The sequence below is a fragment of the Gigantopelta aegis genome, unplaced genomic scaffold, assembly GCF_016097555.1.
Source record: "Gigantopelta aegis isolate Gae_Host unplaced genomic scaffold, Gae_host_genome ctg2757_pilon_pilon, whole genome shotgun sequence".
Taxonomy (NCBI): domain Eukaryota; kingdom Metazoa; phylum Mollusca; class Gastropoda; order Neomphalida; family Peltospiridae; genus Gigantopelta; species Gigantopelta aegis.
Window position 1 is genome coordinate 47,225 of NW_024533024.1, and position 18,126 is coordinate 65,350.

Sequence of the window (18,126 nt, forward strand, 5' to 3'; positions counted from 1 at the left end):
TTAGTATTTGGGGAAAGTGTGATCAATTGCATCACTCCAGTGGGTTAATCCTCCAATTATATCACTAATAACTGGAGGAAGAGGAGAGGTTAAATACGATGGTAACATCTCTCGCAATAATTGGACAGCTTGTTGAGAATCGTTGCCACGACGACAAACCACATAAAGTGGAACTAAAAAATTCACTAAATTATTACAATATTACAAATAAAGTTACCGTTGCCATGGTGACCAGTTGTTTCGGAGATGATATCAGCTACTTCATTTAATGACTTATGTAAAATACTAAAAGGAATATCTTAAAAGAAACTATTTTAGTATATAATGTATGAAACATACTATGTGACTGTTGAAGGTGACATATCTCATATTCTACTGATTCTCGTACATCTAATAAAACATGGGGCTTACCCTCATCTAATATAGATTTGTATTCCTATAAGTTATATAGATAATTGTGGGTGTAGTCTACCACACCTACCTGACATGAAATCCGATCTGTCTCCTTTAGTATTGACAAATGTTTCTCCTATGACATCATATGACATCACATGTAGTCCATGCAACATTACTACCTTATCATTAGCTGATGAGTTACAGAATACTTCATAATCAATTAGTTTTGTAATGCTAGGAGTCTCCCCACATACAACACATGCTGGGTCACGTGATCGAAGTTTGATCACTCGAAATGAAGACAATAAACCGTCAAACATCAATAATTTACTAGTTAAAACATCTAATAACAGGATATTACATGAGATCACTACAAGTTTATATAACTCACCTCCAACACCTGTTATAACTTTCAATACTTCTAATGCTTGTAATGTCCCTATCACTCCAGGAACTATAATGGGCACATGACGTGTTATCAGAGAGATATGTATATTTACTTACTCACTCCTAGTACACCACCCTCAGAGCAATTAGTGACTGTATTAGGAGGGGGTGGAGATGGGAAGAGACAACGATAACAAGGTCCTCCATTATAATTATATACAGTTAACTAGATAATGATTAATTATAACTACATTTAATAGCAGGGACTACCTGTCCCTCAAATCTCAGAGCACTACCGGATACAAGAGGTTTCTTGTATAATACACAGGCATCGTTGAGAAGATATCTATAATTATATATATTAATTAACTACTTAATTAACTTGTTAATTTACCTCGTAGCTACATTATCTGTGGCATCAACAATGACATCATATCTTGTATATTAGTTAAGGATATTTTTAGAATATTGCTCAGTATATTTTTAGTATATTATAGGATACTTATTGATAATATCTGAGACATTAGTACTGTTTAATAAGACACAATGAGTACTAACTTTAACAAGAGAGTTGAGGCTATAATAAAAATGTAATATTCAATGTAAACAACACATAACAGATTATATACTACCTCTCAATTGCTATATGGGTGGAGTCTACTTTAGCCACACCCACTCTCTTCTCAGAATGTAAAATCTGTTCCAATATAAAAGCATGTGATATGTCACATGACACATACCTGACGATGAAGATTACTAATTTCAACTTCATCATAATCAACTATACCAAGATGACCTATATATAAATTAAGATTACATGTTCCCATGGCAACCATATATGCACCTACACCTGCAGCTGCTAAATACTGAGCAGCCGGACAGCCCAATCCTCCTGCCCCAACAATTAACACAGCAGCCAATTTGACCTTCTGTTGTCCTGTAAAAATAAATAAAATAAAATAATTATTTTATGTACAATACCTTGTATACCCCATTCTGGAAGAATTAATTGCCTCCCATATCGACTGATCTCTTCATTACTGAGCTGATGAACTCTACTGGCCATGAGCAGATAATATTTAACCCTTTTGGTAATGACGCTAGGACCACAAACGTGGTATGTAAATTTTTAAATAATAACAATAAAGAGGCAATATAAATATTATCTAGTTTTTGTTTTAATTTTTCTTAAATAGACAAATTTTATCCTTAAAATATACGCTTAAGTTCGCAGTTTGAGTCTTGAGATGCTGGTAATCATAAATGCATGATCATCGTTAATGAAATTCATGATCAGTAAAATTGCGCCCCACAATAGCATGAAGACAAAATCGTAAGTACATATATAAGGAAACTAAAACAGTCATGAGTGCCAGTGTGTTGTGGGCCAGCGTTCTGCAATGCATCAGACCTCTGAGATGGTTACCAGCATACTCTACGGAGTATCCGAAAAGCCGACTAGGATAGGGCTGGTAGTCTCCCTTTAAACGAGATGAGGCTGGTGTATTTGTGGTTCCCGGTTCCTGAATGCGACATTCCCTAAGAGCTGGAATCCCGTACGGCTGGTTTTAAGTTAGGGCGACGCTCCAGCCAGGATTACCTCGCGAAGACGAGGGGTTACCAAGCCAGGTGGCGGTCCCAGCTAGCAATAGCAGGGAATCCTGGAGCCTAAGTGGAAGCCTGAGTGGGTGAGCGAGTAGGAATCGTTTGGGCAACACACAAGGGTTTTTTTTTTCATTTATTTATTTTTTTAATTTAAATTACTGGGAGCTGTGTCAGTCTGTCATAGAGAATCATTGATGTTACATAGTTGAATAGCTTGTAAACTATATGAATTAGCACTAGACAACAAGATTACAACAGATTATATTGTGGCATGCTTGAAGACCACGTGGACGTATACGAAGCAAGTCATCATTATTTTTACATCAATTTTTATGTATATAGAATTTTAGAGAGTTTTCGTATATCTCCGTATCCTTCAAGTAATTATTGTGAGAGGCCATGAGCTAATAATAAGCACCACCTACTTTCCTTTTTATCATTCTCTCATGTGTCATCATGTCTATCTTTACTCCAACTAACCAAATCCGACTTACAAACGTTTGCAATAGTTCGTATGAAGAAAGGAGGTAAAAGATTTGAAATTGCTTGCTATAAAAACAAAGTTGTCTCATGGAGAAATAAAATGTAAGTCCTCTCTTTAAAACTTGTACTAGTAGTGATGTCGTTATATAATAGAGAGAAAGATATTGATGAAGTACTACAAACACATACAGTATTTACAAATGTGTCTAAAGGACAAGTGTCTAAAAGAGATGATTTAGTAGCAGCATTTGGTACTGATGACCAAAGCGAGATTTGTAAACAGGTCAGTCCTGTTAGTCTTTTTTGGTCAGACACACTTAAGAGTATGTCTAAGCTAGACCTGTTACTATCACCCTATAACAAGTATATTTTCATTAGATTTTAAGTAAAGGAGAATTGCAAGTATCAGAAAGAGAGCGTCAAGCACAGCTTGAGTCAACATTTCGTGATATAGCCACTATTGTAGCTGATAAATGTGTCAATCCAGAGACAAAAAGACCTTATACTGTTGGTCTTATAGAGAGAGCTATGAAAGATGTCCATTATGCAGTTAAACCAACTAGAAATGCTAAACAACAGGTACTTAGTAGTTATATTGATAATAACTTTTAATAACTAGATTCTATTAGGCTTTGGATGTGATTCGATTATTGAAGACTCATATGCCATTGGAACGGGCCAGAATGAGAATGAGGACTGGTACTACCAGTGAAAGAGGCTAGAAGAATACGAGAGAAAATTAAAAGTTTATTAGCTAATATTGAGCAAGAAGATTGGACACCAAATATGGAAATAGTATGTTATATATCCATAAAGCACTTTATTCATCCATTAGCCTATTATTCTATGAATCCATTTATTTTATACATCTATTACATCTACCCACTAGATTTGTTTAATTGATCCTGGAGCTTACAGGGAAATTGATGAGTTAGTTCGGTCTGAGACTAAAGGTCAGGGCACAGTAGAAGTCTTAAACTTAAAAGATATTGAAGAAGGAGATGAAAGTCTATAATCCTTATTTTATAAACTATTATTATTAAATTGCATCAAAAATTTATCCTATTGTGTTCCAGTTTGTGCTATAAAGTGTTGTCTTATCATTAAATGTTCTTTCTTTCCAAATGTTCTCCTCCAATGAGAACATCTACACAAGTCATAGCTAAACATTTGCCCACTAATATTGTTTTATTATGAGCTTCTGGAGTGTTAGCAACTTCAGCAAATGGAGGACTGTGTGTAGCTACTCCATCTCCAACTAAATAGCGAGGGTGGATACCTGGTATAATTTGAGAGGCATTACCAAAGTCGGTTGATGAGGTGAGATCTCCAGAGTACCGATATTCAGTCATACCTAATTTGAGGTAGTTGCTCTCATATAATTTACTTAGTACAGGATTGCAAAGAACATTTTCATAAATCTTTCCAATATCTTTCACTTCTACTTTACAACCAGTGGCTTTAGCAGCTGCTTCAAAACATGCCACTACTTTCTCTTTTAGTTCCTGTAGTTCTATTTTATTAGGAGCTCTAACAAAGCATTCGAGAGCTGATTTCTCTGGAATAATATTAGGTTTAACACCTCCATTACTTATTATAGCATGAACTCGCCATAGGTTGGTTTCATCTGTTGTCTTAAAACAGAGATATTAGTATATGACAAAACAGCTGCATCAAGTGCATTGACCCCTTCCCAGGGAAAGGCAGCAGCATGAGCAGCTTTGCCTTTAAATTCAATAGCCATTTGACGGCAAGCTAAATGGTTTGGCATTATGATTTCGTAGGGAGCAGGATGAGCCATCATGACAATATCGATTCCCTCAAATCCCCTCTCTCAATGAGGAATACTTTTCCTCCACCTCCTTCTTCAGCTGGTGTACCTAGTACAGTCAATGTACCTGAACCAGCTCCTTGTGTCTCTAAGAATGCTTTACTCCAAGTCCTGCAGCAACACCAGCTTCAGCGATAAGATTATGACCACAAGCATGACCAATCTCTGGTAAAGCATCATATTCACATATAACACATACATTAGGATGACCAGAACCAAACCTATATATAATAAAAGATATAGTTAGTAAGTAAATAGTACTTACTTAGCTCTGAAGGCTGTCTCTAGACCACAGAATTGTCTCTCTACAGAGAAGCCCTGACTCTCCAAATAGTCAGTGAGAAGTCTGTGAGCAGTGTATTCCTCAAAGTTTAGTTCAGGACATTCCCATATACTTACACTTAACTTCTTTAAAGCATCTCTCTGTCCATCTATAGCTAAAGAAACCATTGAAAACTGTCTGCCATTGCCATACTTGTCACTGAGCCACACCCAATGTGACCCTCGCCCACATTTTTGACCTTAGGGGTTGTAGGTAGGCGAAGTAATAATGGCAACAAGCGTAGAAGTAGAGTTACCATTAGTAAACAATGTAAATGGTGGAGGAGCTGCAGACTGTTATAATCTAATATCTCTTTATACTTCAATGGAAGCATCGAGTGAAGGTGAGTGAGCTAATCATAAAGTATGAGTTGTGATAGTCAACTGCTAAATGTGTACATGTGTTTAGAACATAATCGAAATATTGAACCTACTGATAACCACAAGGTATAATACTATACAACTATTCTTTCTTATATTAATGTGATCTTGTAGAAAGCTGCACTGTTAGTTAAAGAAGGGAGACGGAATGAGAAATTTATAGCTCGACCTGTCAAGAAATATTCCAAGATTGCTTACAAGATAATTCATCATCCTATCTTTTATTGGAGTGTACTGTTAACAGCACTAGTACTAATGATTTTAGCTGTAGTTGAAGAACCATCAATATATACTGATGAAATTGGAACAGTTGAAGAAAAAGTAATTGTCCTTTGTATTTATTATATTAATTCAAATTTTATACTTTAGATTTCTTTAGCATTTGAATTAGTTCTGTTGACTTTCTTCTGCTTCAGTTTGGTATTACGATTTATTTGGTTAGGACCTAAACTTTATTTTAAAAGTCGAGCTACTTTAATAGTGAGTTTATTAAAACAATAATGTTATCATATGATTACTATCTGTACAGACTATTATAGTTATTATCATGTACTTGAAGCTTTGAAAATACTCATTTCAAATCGTCATATTCGTTTACTCGTGCTCTGCGAATTTTTTTTACTATTGGATAATAACATCATGTCTGGAGTAAGAAGGTTAGAGAAAGTGTTTTTTGTATATAAAGTAATTGGGATTACTGGAAGACAAACTAATTTTGTGGTAAAGTTAAGTTATTATACATTTTTAAGGCATGACTCTCTTGTGTAAACTTGAGGACACACCAGCACATCCCACAGACAACTTGTCATGCTGAGGTGTAACAATAACAGTGTTAGCCAGAGCAGAGCGTCTTGCCTTGAGAACCAAAAATGGTTGTAAAAACCTTTTTGGGCCCAACTCCTCTCCCTTTGTTTAATTCAGGTTTTGAAAGCTAGTACATTAAGAAATTATCACTTTACAGCAAAAACAGCAGAATGAGTCTACTATAATATATATATTAACTTATAGTTATACACTAGAGTATTAATGAGTATTGTATCTAAAAACATCTAGACTCACTCACTTTGTGTGTAACATGTCTTTATCATATGTTAATTATCATAATTATCATGACTTTGTGGTTAATGAATATGATTAATGTGAGTAAATTATTTTTCTCTAGAGTTTTACGTCAAATCTTTATTTGTCTCAAGTATATTTTTGATGTTATGTTTGTGCTTTTCTTCATAATAGCTGTCTCTTCTTTAATGGGTAAGTATATCATTACTTCTGATCACTTTATCTCTCTCTATAGCATACTTTTTTGTTTGTTGAAAATAATCCAACAGTAAGTTGAAAAATATTTTTGTTAATGTTTGTAACATTTTTATTTTCTATAAAGTACTTTGGTAATCTACCAAGAAAGTGTTATTAGTACATTAGTGACATTAACAACAGCAAAGTTAGTTATTATATTGCTATTACTATACTACTACTACTACTACTACTACTACTACTAATACTAATAATAATAATAATAAATCTATAGTCATCCAGATGTATTCATGGAGTCCTATTATAAGTCTCCAGTAGCTCCTGTATTCTTTATGGTTTATATGTTAATAACATTTTATTATTTCTCTAATGTGGTAAGTAGATCATTATAATAATATATCAATAATATATGTATTATTAGTTATTAGCTGTAGTGTTTGCAAAATTTAAAGCTGCAGAAAAAAAGAAATTTAAAAAATTATTTCTTCACAGACGGTATTTGTTATGTCATCCTAATTTTGAAGATAATGTAATTATTTATTAATTTTGTTAATTAAAGGGAAGCTCTCTTACAAGCATTTGATAAACTTAAAGATGAAGATGAGTGTATATCTCCACTAGATTTTCTGTGCTTCATGAAAGTTTATGATCCCAAATTATGTTAGTTTTATATTTAATAAAATATTTATAACAACACTATTTTCCATAGCTGATCACGAGTCTATGTGTATATTTAAAGCATTACAATATCAAGATAACAATGGTCATCTCTCATGGGAAGAATTTAGTCATTTTTATGAAATAGAAAACATGAAATGGGAGTTGGTGAGTTGACAATATGTGGTGATGATGTCATTATGATGTCATTGTTTAGATTCACAAATCAGGAGTTGCAGTAACTTGGTATGAAGCTAACGAAAGGATACCACTAAATGTTAAGATTGTTTTATCCAGTAAATTATAATAATAATTGAGTAATATACTCATATCTGTCTCTTTAGGAATACATAATGTAATAAGACATTGGCTGTTTGATATTATTATAAGTATGTACAGACTTATAAGAACTAAATTTATACATCTCTCATTAGCTATAATAGTAATTGCTAATCTACTATATCTACTGATATATATAACATTTCATGAAAAACATTGTGTAATATCTTGTTATATAATATGTCACTATATAATGTTTTGTCATAATAGAAGAGAACAATTAATAATGAGACAAGATCAGATCAATTTTGTGCTCCAAGACAAGGAAATAACTGGATCATTTGTATTCAATTCTCTAGTTAGTTCAATATCATATAATAAAAATACTTCATTTTTCTCATTTAGTTTATGTAATGGAAATCTTAATAACTTTTTTTGAATGGTCCTGTTAAATATTTTAGAAAATGGTCAAATTTGTAAGTAGTTAGTAGTTAGTATTATTATTATATATATAATGATAGGGTGGACCTTATTATTGTAATGGGAAGTTTTTTTGGTCTCGTATTGAAGTTAGTATTAATGACATAACTTGGGTAAGATATCTGCAAATAGTAGTTGGCATTAGTCCAATTATTATTAAGGTAATATAACAATATGTCATCATTATTAATCTATAAAATATATATTTTTAGACTGCTTCGTATAAAAAAGTAACTACTTTTTCTAATACGTATCATTTTAGACTGCTTCGGTAAAAAGACTAGCTACGTAGAATGTTCTGAGGAATGTTGAGGTATTCAATATATATTATTATAATGTGTTATTTATTTTATTTAGTGTGTTATTATTACTTGGTATTGTCTTCTATTTCTACTCTATTATTGGTATGGAAATATTTAGTGGTCATAATAACGGAGTATTTCCTGGATGTTGGTAATATAAACCACAATAATAATAATAATATATATTATTATATTGTGGTTTATATAGTGTTAATGCTTCATATGGTGTTGGACAATATTATTCAAATAATGGATTCCATTTGGGATGCATCCTAATCTTTATTGGCTTAAATAATTTTGACAATATTGGGCGGAAGTTATGGTAAGTGTTATAATATTTAACTTGTTTAATATGATGTTTTATATATAGTGACATTGTATGAAGAAATGGTTGTTATAACTGGTTTATTCAAATGGTAAGATGTTATATCATGTGACAATCACATGACTAATTTAATGTAGGAGGGTTTTGTAACAACCACAAATCAATTTGCTCGTATTTATTTTATCTTTTTTTGGATCACTTCAACAGTAAATAGTTGTCTATTAAATTATATAATGATTACTCCTGTTTCTATTAGTTAGTATTTAATACAGCTATTGTCTCTATATTGTGGATGCCTTGAATCTGGTATATTGGTGTTAAAAAGTGCTAAATTAGACAGTAATGATCAGGAGAATGCATCATCAGGTAATTATAATAACTTGTTACATATGATGTTAATTTTTGTATATAGAAACTGAAAAAAGTAGTTCAAATCAAATTAATGAAGATGATGTTCATAATTTGCAGACAATAATTTATATAAACTCTAAATTATCATAAAAAGAAGAAGTGGTCATTTTTATGAATGGTTACGTCGACAAAGAACAGTTCAACCTCGTACAATAAAAGTAGGTGGAGTTATTAGTTATAATATTATAGTTATTACTGTTTATTACTAGTTATATAAAGGAGAGTTTCCGTGGGAAGAGTTAATGAATAATGATGACTGAGAATGTTTATATATAGTAATGAACTCAAGGTGAGAGACCACACCCATCATTACTAGACATTACTTCATATATTGTAGGTAATGGAATGAAGAATATGATATAAAACGAAAGACACCACATGAAAATGTGTTCTCAAGTTATCATGAATCTCCAAGAAATTTCATTAAAGAAGTGTTACACTATATATGGATAAAACAAAGACATTTTCCTTTTATTTACTGGTTAAGACAATGTTGTATAACATTGATATGTACATAGGTAGTATATGATTCAAGGTTAGTTAGCCACAATATTATATCGTAAGATTAATGATTTAAAGACAATATTACAGCTATAAGAACAAAATGGAGAGGTTGTTATGTAAACATAATAACACTTTATATTAGTACTATAATATCGGATGGTTTTTGTCATTAAGACCTTCATACAGTACTAATACTAATTATTATATTGTAGTCTAATTATATATGCATAAGATTAGTCTATGTTCCTTAATCTCAGTAGAGATAATTAAAAAGAAAAACATTCACTATATTATCCAAGTTGGCCACTCCTCATCCACAGCTGTAGCCAAGCATATGATAACTTTATTCTAATCAATAATAACTGAGCAGATGATTTATTTTACCTTTACTGAAGTATACAGCTTCTACAAATTCAAATGGATGTTATAAAGTTATAACATTTTAAAGTTTGTGTTTACTTTATTATAATAAATACGTTATAATTATTTTATAAAATTTTATAAAGTGTTATTTTTATAACATTGTTATTTCAGTAACGGTATATAATTAAATTGTTAGTTCTAAAAATAATTATTAGTTGGCATACAATCTCAAAGAGTCAGTAATTATTTCATAACATTTTCCTTTACTGTTCCTGATGTTGTAAAAGTTAAAATGGAACTAGTTTCAAAAACAGAAGACAATGTTAGTCTCATTAACTCTCTATCATCTATTTTATACTTCAATGGAGGAATATCAATGATGGTAAGGACTATAGTTCTCTATTGTTGTTGTCAGTATTGTTGTTTTTGTTTAGAAGACATTGAACCAACTGACAACCACAAGGTATAATACTACACAACTATTCTTTCTTATATTAATGTGATCTTGTAGAGAGCTGCACTGTTAGTTAAAGAAGGAGACAGAATCAGAAATTTATAACTCGACCTATCAAGAAATATTCCAAGATTGCTTACAAGATAATTCATCATCCTATCTTTTATTGGAGTGTACTGTTAGCAGCACTATACTAATGATTTTAGCTGTAGTTGAAGAACCATCAATATATACTGATAAAATGGAACAGCTGAAGAAATAGTAATTGTCCTTTTTTTATTATATTAATTCAAATTTTATACTCATCGGGTTCATTTAGTAATAGAGTTAGTTCTGATGACTTTCTTCTTCTTCAGTTTGGTATTACGATTTATTTGGTTTTAGGACCTAAACTTTATTTTAAAAGTCGAGCTACTTTAATAGTGAGTTTATTAAAACAATAATGTTATCATATGATTACTATCTGTACAGACTATTATAGTTATTATCATGTACTTGGAAGCTTTGAAAATATTTCATTTCAAATCGTCATATACAGTTTTACTCGTGCTCTGCGACCTTTTTTACTATTGGCTAATTACCTCTGTCTGGATAAGAAGGTTAGAGAAAGAGAGAGAGAGAAATATAAAAATATAATTTTTGTGTTCAGAGTTGTACGTCAATTTTATTTGTCCTCAAGTATATTGTTGATGTTATGTTTGTGCTATTCTTCTTAGTAGCTGTGTTTTCTTAATGGGTAAGTATATGATCTATATGTGACATGATTTGCACCCAAAGAGACCACACTAACATTTGTGACCTGATCATAATTTGTGCAAACATTAGTTACTATATATTCACAAGTACTGTATGTTATATAAACTATTTGTATGAGTTATTTTTAACAGTGGTCCTTTTACATAATAATATAGTTTTTACAAAGTACATGAAACTATCGGCTACTAATACTATGAATTGACAACTCAGTCTTTTAATAAATAGTTTTAAAAATGATGTGTATAGTTTTTCGTAAAACCTTTTTTATATTAAATAAATACACTCCTTATATGAGGGCCAGTGTGCATGAAAAGTAACCATGAAAATTGATTGGTTTGATTTAACTATCATTTGGTTAGTACAGGCTAGCTACATAAACAGTAGTACATTACTAATGTATCATTAGTAATATACTACTTGTTTATGTAGTTAATAAACTCACCAATACATTAGTAATCAAAATAGTGTTATGTTAACTTTATGTATATGGAACCATTGTACCTTATAATCATATATTAGTTATATCATCCCCCAATCAATTTTTACAGTGTATTGTATCTAACTATTGATAAACTAAACAGAGTCTTCATATATAGTTTCTAATGATCTTAAACATATACAGTATATATTTAATAAAACAATGTAATGATTGCTACTCATGTATTATAATAATGTAATGTAAGACCACTTATGTGGTATATGGTTGCTTCTAATTCCTTCTCTCTTTAGTTATTTCTTCTTCACTCAAGTTAATCCAACAGTTAGTATATAAAGATATTTTGGTAATAATATTATTTTCTATGAAGTATTTAGTAATCTACCAAGAAGTGTTATTAGTATGTTAGTGACATTAACAACAGCAAAGTTAGTTAATATTGATGTGTAATTAACAAAACAACAACAACAATAACAATAACAATAATAATAATAATAATAATAAATCTATAGTCATCCAGATGTATTCTTGGAGTCCTATTATAAGTCTCCAGTAGCTCCTGTATTCTTTATGGTTTATATGTTAATAACATTTTATTATTTCTCTAATGTGGTAAGTAATCATTATAATAATATATCAATAATATATGTATTATTAGTTATTAGCTGTAGTGTTTGCAAAATTTAAAGCTGCAGAACAAGAAAATTTAAAGAGATATATCTCCACAGACGGTACTATTAAATAATTTACTATTAATTTAATATCAGTTATAATTAAAGGGAAGCTCTCTTACAAACATTTGATATACTCAAAAATGAAAATAATATGTATCTTTGTTGAATTTTCTGTGCTTCATGAAAGTTTATGATCCCAAATTATGTAGTTTATATTTAATAAAATATTTATAATAACACTATTTTCCATAGCTGATCATGAGTCTATGTGTATATTTAAATCATTACAATATCAAGATAACAATGGTCATCTCTCATGGGAAGAATTTAGCATTTTTTTATGAAAATAAAACATGAAATGGGAGTTAGTGAGTTGACAATATGTGGTGATGGTGTCATTATGATGTCATTGTTTAGATTCACAAATCAGGAGTTGCAGTAACTTGGTATGAAGCTAACAACAGGATACCACTAAATGTTAGACTGTTTTATGCAGTAAATTATAATAATAAATTGAGTAAGTATACTCATATCTGTCTCTTTAGGAATACATAATGTAATAAACATTGGCTGTTTGATATTATTATAAGTATGTACAGACTTAATAAGAACTAAATTTATACATCTCTCATTAGCTATAATAGTAATTGCTAATCTACTATATCTACTGATATATATAACATTTCATGAAAAAACGTTGTGGTAATATCTTGTTATATAATATGTCACTATATAATGTTTTGTCATAATAGAAGAGAACAATGAATAATGAGACAAGATCAGATCAATTTTGTGCTCCAAGACAAGGAATAACTGGATCATTTGTATTCAATTCTAGTTAGTTCAATATCATATAATAAAATCACTTCATTTTTTCTCATTTAGTTTATGTAATGGAAATCTTAATAAAACTTTTTTTGAATGGTCATGTTAAATATTTTAGAAAATGGTCAAATTTGTAAGTAGTTAGTTAGTTAGTATTATTATTATATATTTAATGATAGGGTGGACTTTATTATTGTAATGGGAAGTTTTATTTGTCTCTGTATTGAAGTTAGTATTAATGACATAACTTGGGTAAAGATATCTGGCAATAGTACGTCCAATCAAATTATTAAGGTAATTAAACAATATGTCATCATTATTACATCATATAATAATATATATTTTTAGACTGCTTCGGTTAAAAAAGATTACTTTTTTCTAATACGCATTACAACAGTTCTAGCTAGCAGAATGTTGAGGTATTCCTTTCAATATATTATTAATAATGTGTTCTTTATTTTATTTAGTGTGTTATTATTACTTGGTATTGTCTTCTATTTCTACTCTATTATTGGTATGGAAATATTTAGTGGTCGTAATAACAGAGTATTTCCTGATGTTGGTAATATAAAACACAATAATAATAATAATAATAATATATTAATATTGTGGTTTATATAGTGTTAATGCTTCATATGGTGTTGGACAATATTATTCAAATAATGGATCAATTCGGGATGATCCTAATCTTTTATTGGCTAAATAACTTTGACAATATTGGGCGAAGTTATGGTAAGTGATAATATTTAACTTGTTATAATATGATGTTATTATATAGTGACATTGTATGAAGAAATGGTTGTTATAACTGGTTTATTCAAATGGTAAGATGTTATATCATGTGACAATCACATGACTAATTTAATGTAGGAGGGTTTTGTAACAACCACAAATCAATTTGCTCCGTATTTTTTATCTTTTTTTGGATCACTTCAACAGTAAATAGTTTGTCTATTAAATTATATAATGATTACTCCTGTTTCTATTAGTTAGTAGTTAATACCGCTATTGTCTATATTGTGGATGCCTTTGAATCTGGTATATTGGTATTAAAAGTGCTAAATTAGACAGTAATGATCAGGAGAATGCATCATCAGGTAATTATAATAACTTTTACATATGATGTTAATTTTTGTATATAGAACTGAAAAAAGTAGTTCAAATCAAATTAAGTGAAGATGATGTTGATAATTTGCAGAAAATAATTTTATAACTCTAAATTATCATAAAAAAGAAGAAGTGGTCATTTTATGAATGGTTACGTCGACAAAGAACAGTTCAACCTCGTACAATAAAGTAGGTGGAGTTATTAGTTATAATATTATAGTTATTACTGGTTTATTACTAGTTATATAAAGGAGAGTTCCGTGGAAGAGGTTAATGAATAATGATGACTTGAGAATGTTTATATATAGTAATGAACTCAAGGTGAGAGACCACACCCATCATTACTAGACATTACTTCATATATTGTAGGAATGGAATGAAGAATATGATATAAAACGAAAGACACCACATGAAAATGTGTTCTCAAGTTATCGTGAATCTCCAAGAAGTTTTCATTAAAGAAGTGTTACACTATATATGGATAAAAACAAAGAACTTATTCTTTTATTTACTGGGGTTGAGACAATGTATATATACGTACACTTGCTGCTTAGACAATTTGTATTACACTATATAAACTGTTAACTACACTTTACAACTAATACTGACTCTATTAACAATGTAATAAAGAAATAATATAATTGGTACTAGTTTAATTATATGTTGAACTGTTACACTCGTAAAATAATTTTACTCTCTTTTTGTATTCTCTTATATCATTATAATTATTTAATTGTAATGTTTTTGATTTTTTTTTGTGAGTGTTTGTAGACACCTGAGGTTGTTAGGAGACCTCTTACATAAATACTATTTAATTGTTACTTTAACACTCTTGGTTCTATCCTAATGAGTTACAAAGTGGAAATAATAAGAATGAATGCTGTAAAGGAAGACAATGTTAGTCTCATTAACTCTCTATCATCTATTTATACTTCAATGGAGGAAGTATCAAATGATGGTAAGGACTATACTTCTCCTATTGTTGTTGTCAGTATTTTTGCTTTTGTTTATATATAGTAATGAACTCAAAGTGAGAGACCACACCCATCATTAGTAGACAATACTTCATATACTGTAGGAATGGAATGAAGAATATGATATAAAACGAAAGACACCACATGAAAATATGTTCTCAAGTTATCATGAATCTCCAAGAAATTTCATTAAAGAAGTGTTACACTATATATGGATAAACAAAGACATTATTCTTTTATTTACTGGGTTGAGACAATGTATAGAGTTAAATTATATTACATTTGATTGTTTTAACACAATTCAGACTGTATTTTAACCAGCTTCTTTGCGTGAATTTCTACTTTCAGAATTATTTCCCATTAATGAATATTACTATACTTAAAACATTTAGAGTCCTAGCCACTTCAGGATGGTCATCGCCATGGATACCACGTTTGTGCAATGAGAGCCAAGTCTAAGTACTTTTTGGCACTGATGATATCACCTGTAGATATGTAGGCGTGGCCTAAATCAGTAACTGTGGTTGCTACCAACTTTCTCTGCTTTTTTGGTATGTCACCATCTGAAGGAATAGTTTTGAAATAAACCTAATGCTTTCTCTAACTTCTCTCGACAAAGTTGTCTCTCTCCAAGACTAGCATAAACTAGACCCAGTGTTGACAACGAGGCAGCTAAATCAATTGATTGAGTGGGTGTTCTGAGATGTGAAGATGTCTGCTCATGTAAGGCAATGGCTGAAATAAGTAGTTCTTTAGCTGAACCATAATCTCCTTTATAATATTGTATTTCAGCCATTGCTGTCAATGTATTAGCTATCTCCTGGTGAGTTGATCCAAATGCTTCTCTCATTGATTCCAACAATGTACAATACTGGTTATAAATACTGGTTTTGGACAGTTTGAAAAACTAGCTTCTATAGATAACAAACCAGCTTGACATCTGAGTAGATCTCGTTCAGCTAACTGGTTTGACCAGACTAACTCTAGATGAGGTTTTAATATATCGTCGCATGGTGAGATCTTCAGGATCTCTACTGAGATATTTAAGTTCATTGGTCAGAGTATTAACAACACGATGACAATGAGATATTAGGTGAACATACTGATAATAACTAATGTCATTAGTCATTAATTTGTATTGTTCTTCAGTCAGTACTTTGCCCTCTTTTAGACCAGGAAGGTTTGACCGAAATTTAATGAGAGAGCTAGTTTGAATCAAAACTCCAGAACTTTTTTAACCATGCTGTTTTATTCCAATAATCTTGTGCTATCTTCTTCAAATGTTCTTCCTCCATTCGAGGTACAGTGTACGTCAAGAAATGGTTGCTAAGGTGATGTCTACAGCTGGCATGAACAGTGAACAGCTCTAATTGACCTATTGTTCGAGATCGAATAAAAGGAGAAAGACGAAGTGATTTTATAAGATCTGCAAAGACAGAGGCTGAACAGGAGTACTCTCCAGAGGAGGGGATGTCCCTCCAATAAAAGGCAATTTACTCTTAATTAAAGAGATATAAGATGTTGATGAAGGTGGTGGTACAAGGGGTGTGATAGTAGGTGTGTCTTCCAAGAGAGAGGAGGATTGTGCTGATGACAATTTATAAAAAGGATACTTCAAATGTTGCTTTATTGTTGTTGAAGGGATAGGATAGTCAGTGTCACAGAAAGAAAGGAAGTCTAAAGAATGTAAAAATGGCTGTCAGCAGCACACAATGCTTCTATATAGAGTCCCATAACTTTGTTGAGCACATGACTATCATGTGATTCCTTCAGTATATCACAAGACTCCTTTAACATGTCATGATAGTCAGATACAATGGTAGTAATATCAATCTTAGTGTTGTCAGCAGATTTATAGAAATGAGAGTAAAGACGTGTGGTCAATGCAGCTAGAGCAATAGTAAGTGGAGAATAATGGAGATAAGATAATAGCTCATTAATGATTTGATTAGCTGGGCATCAGGAAAGGAATTTGGTTAATTTCAAGAACAACTCATTTGCTTCTTTCTGTGATAACCTGTAATAATTACATCACAACCAGTCACATGACATGATGTAAGAGACTTACCCTTGAGTTAATGAGATATGTCCAGTTAATGAAAATGGTATTATCTCTTCTTTACTTGTCAGCAAAATGTAGCCTTTACGATACATACGATTATTGACCAAACCCTCTAATGAACTCTTAATAATAGGGTAAGACTCTCCACATACTCCATCCACAATAAGCAGCCATTTTTGCTTTTTGTGTACTTAATTTGTTTAGAACTGTCAACATAGATTGTTTAACTTTATCGTCATGACAACCATTGCTTGATGAATACAACTCTTGTCTTTTTATTCCAAGCAAGCCTGCTACAAGTTGACAGACTGGTCTAACAGGTTTAGACTAGTAGCATCAAGATAGACTACAATAGGTTTTGAAGATTCTTTACGTGATATTCGAGGAGAACTAACTGTTAAAAATTGCTTAACAAACTGTAGAGTGAGCTCAGTCTTGCCACTACCAGAGGGTCCTGTTACCATGACAACAGATGGTTTCTGACTAAAGACAGAAGGAAGGAGGTGAAGTAGAGTGGACAGTTCTTTCTCTCGTGGTACAGTAAGGGTGAGAGGTATGAGGAGGGAGGACAGAAAGCTGAGGCTGATCTTCTTACGACTCTTAGGAATGAATGATTCAACAATTAATAATACGGTTAAGACACACACCTCCAATACAAGAGAGACCCTAGCAAACGGATCATTCTTGATGTAATAGACTGCTTTCCTTAGTGGATTGCGAGGGGGTGTGGTCTTTGAAGGAAACATTACTTATTGAACGATGTGTCTTTTTAGGTAAGTGAGCCATTACTTGGTTGAGTGGGTGGGGCTTAAGATATCGCCATCCTGCTGTAAGCCTTAATGAATGCCAATATGCCATC

The 18,126-nt window shown here is 31.3% G+C and overlaps 2 protein-coding genes and 1 pseudogene across 2 annotated transcripts; 1 reads left to right on the forward strand and 2 right to left on the reverse strand.

The window, feature by feature from the left end:
* LOC121391632 (adenylyltransferase and sulfurtransferase MOCS3-like) lies at nt 1-1,849 on the reverse strand. The gene is made up of 14 exons (XM_041523192.1): nt 1,765-1,849; nt 1,628-1,720; nt 1,524-1,579; nt 1,416-1,480; nt 1,286-1,360; nt 1,178-1,219; nt 1,054-1,129; nt 901-1,009; nt 788-850; nt 576-739; nt 482-529; nt 340-436; nt 206-298; nt 1-173 (listed from the first exon to the last, which is right to left on the reverse strand). The coding sequence occupies exons 1-14, from the start codon at nt 1,847-1,849 to the stop codon at nt 1-3; spliced, it is 1,239 nt and encodes a 412-aa protein (XP_041379126.1).
* Nucleotides 1,850-2,844: 995 nt separating this feature from the next.
* On the forward strand, nt 2,845-3,886 carry LOC121391628 (ribosome maturation protein SBDS-like). The gene is given in 7 exon segments (XM_041523190.1): nt 2,845-2,889; nt 2,891-2,973; nt 3,025-3,154; nt 3,250-3,450; nt 3,501-3,566; nt 3,568-3,666; nt 3,761-3,886. Coding segments are annotated over 7 exon segments (750 nt in total).
* Nucleotides 3,887-3,974: 88 nt separating this feature from the next.
* LOC121391633 lies at nt 3,975-5,152 on the reverse strand (annotated as a pseudogene).
* Nucleotides 5,153-18,126: the final 12,974 nt, after the last annotated feature.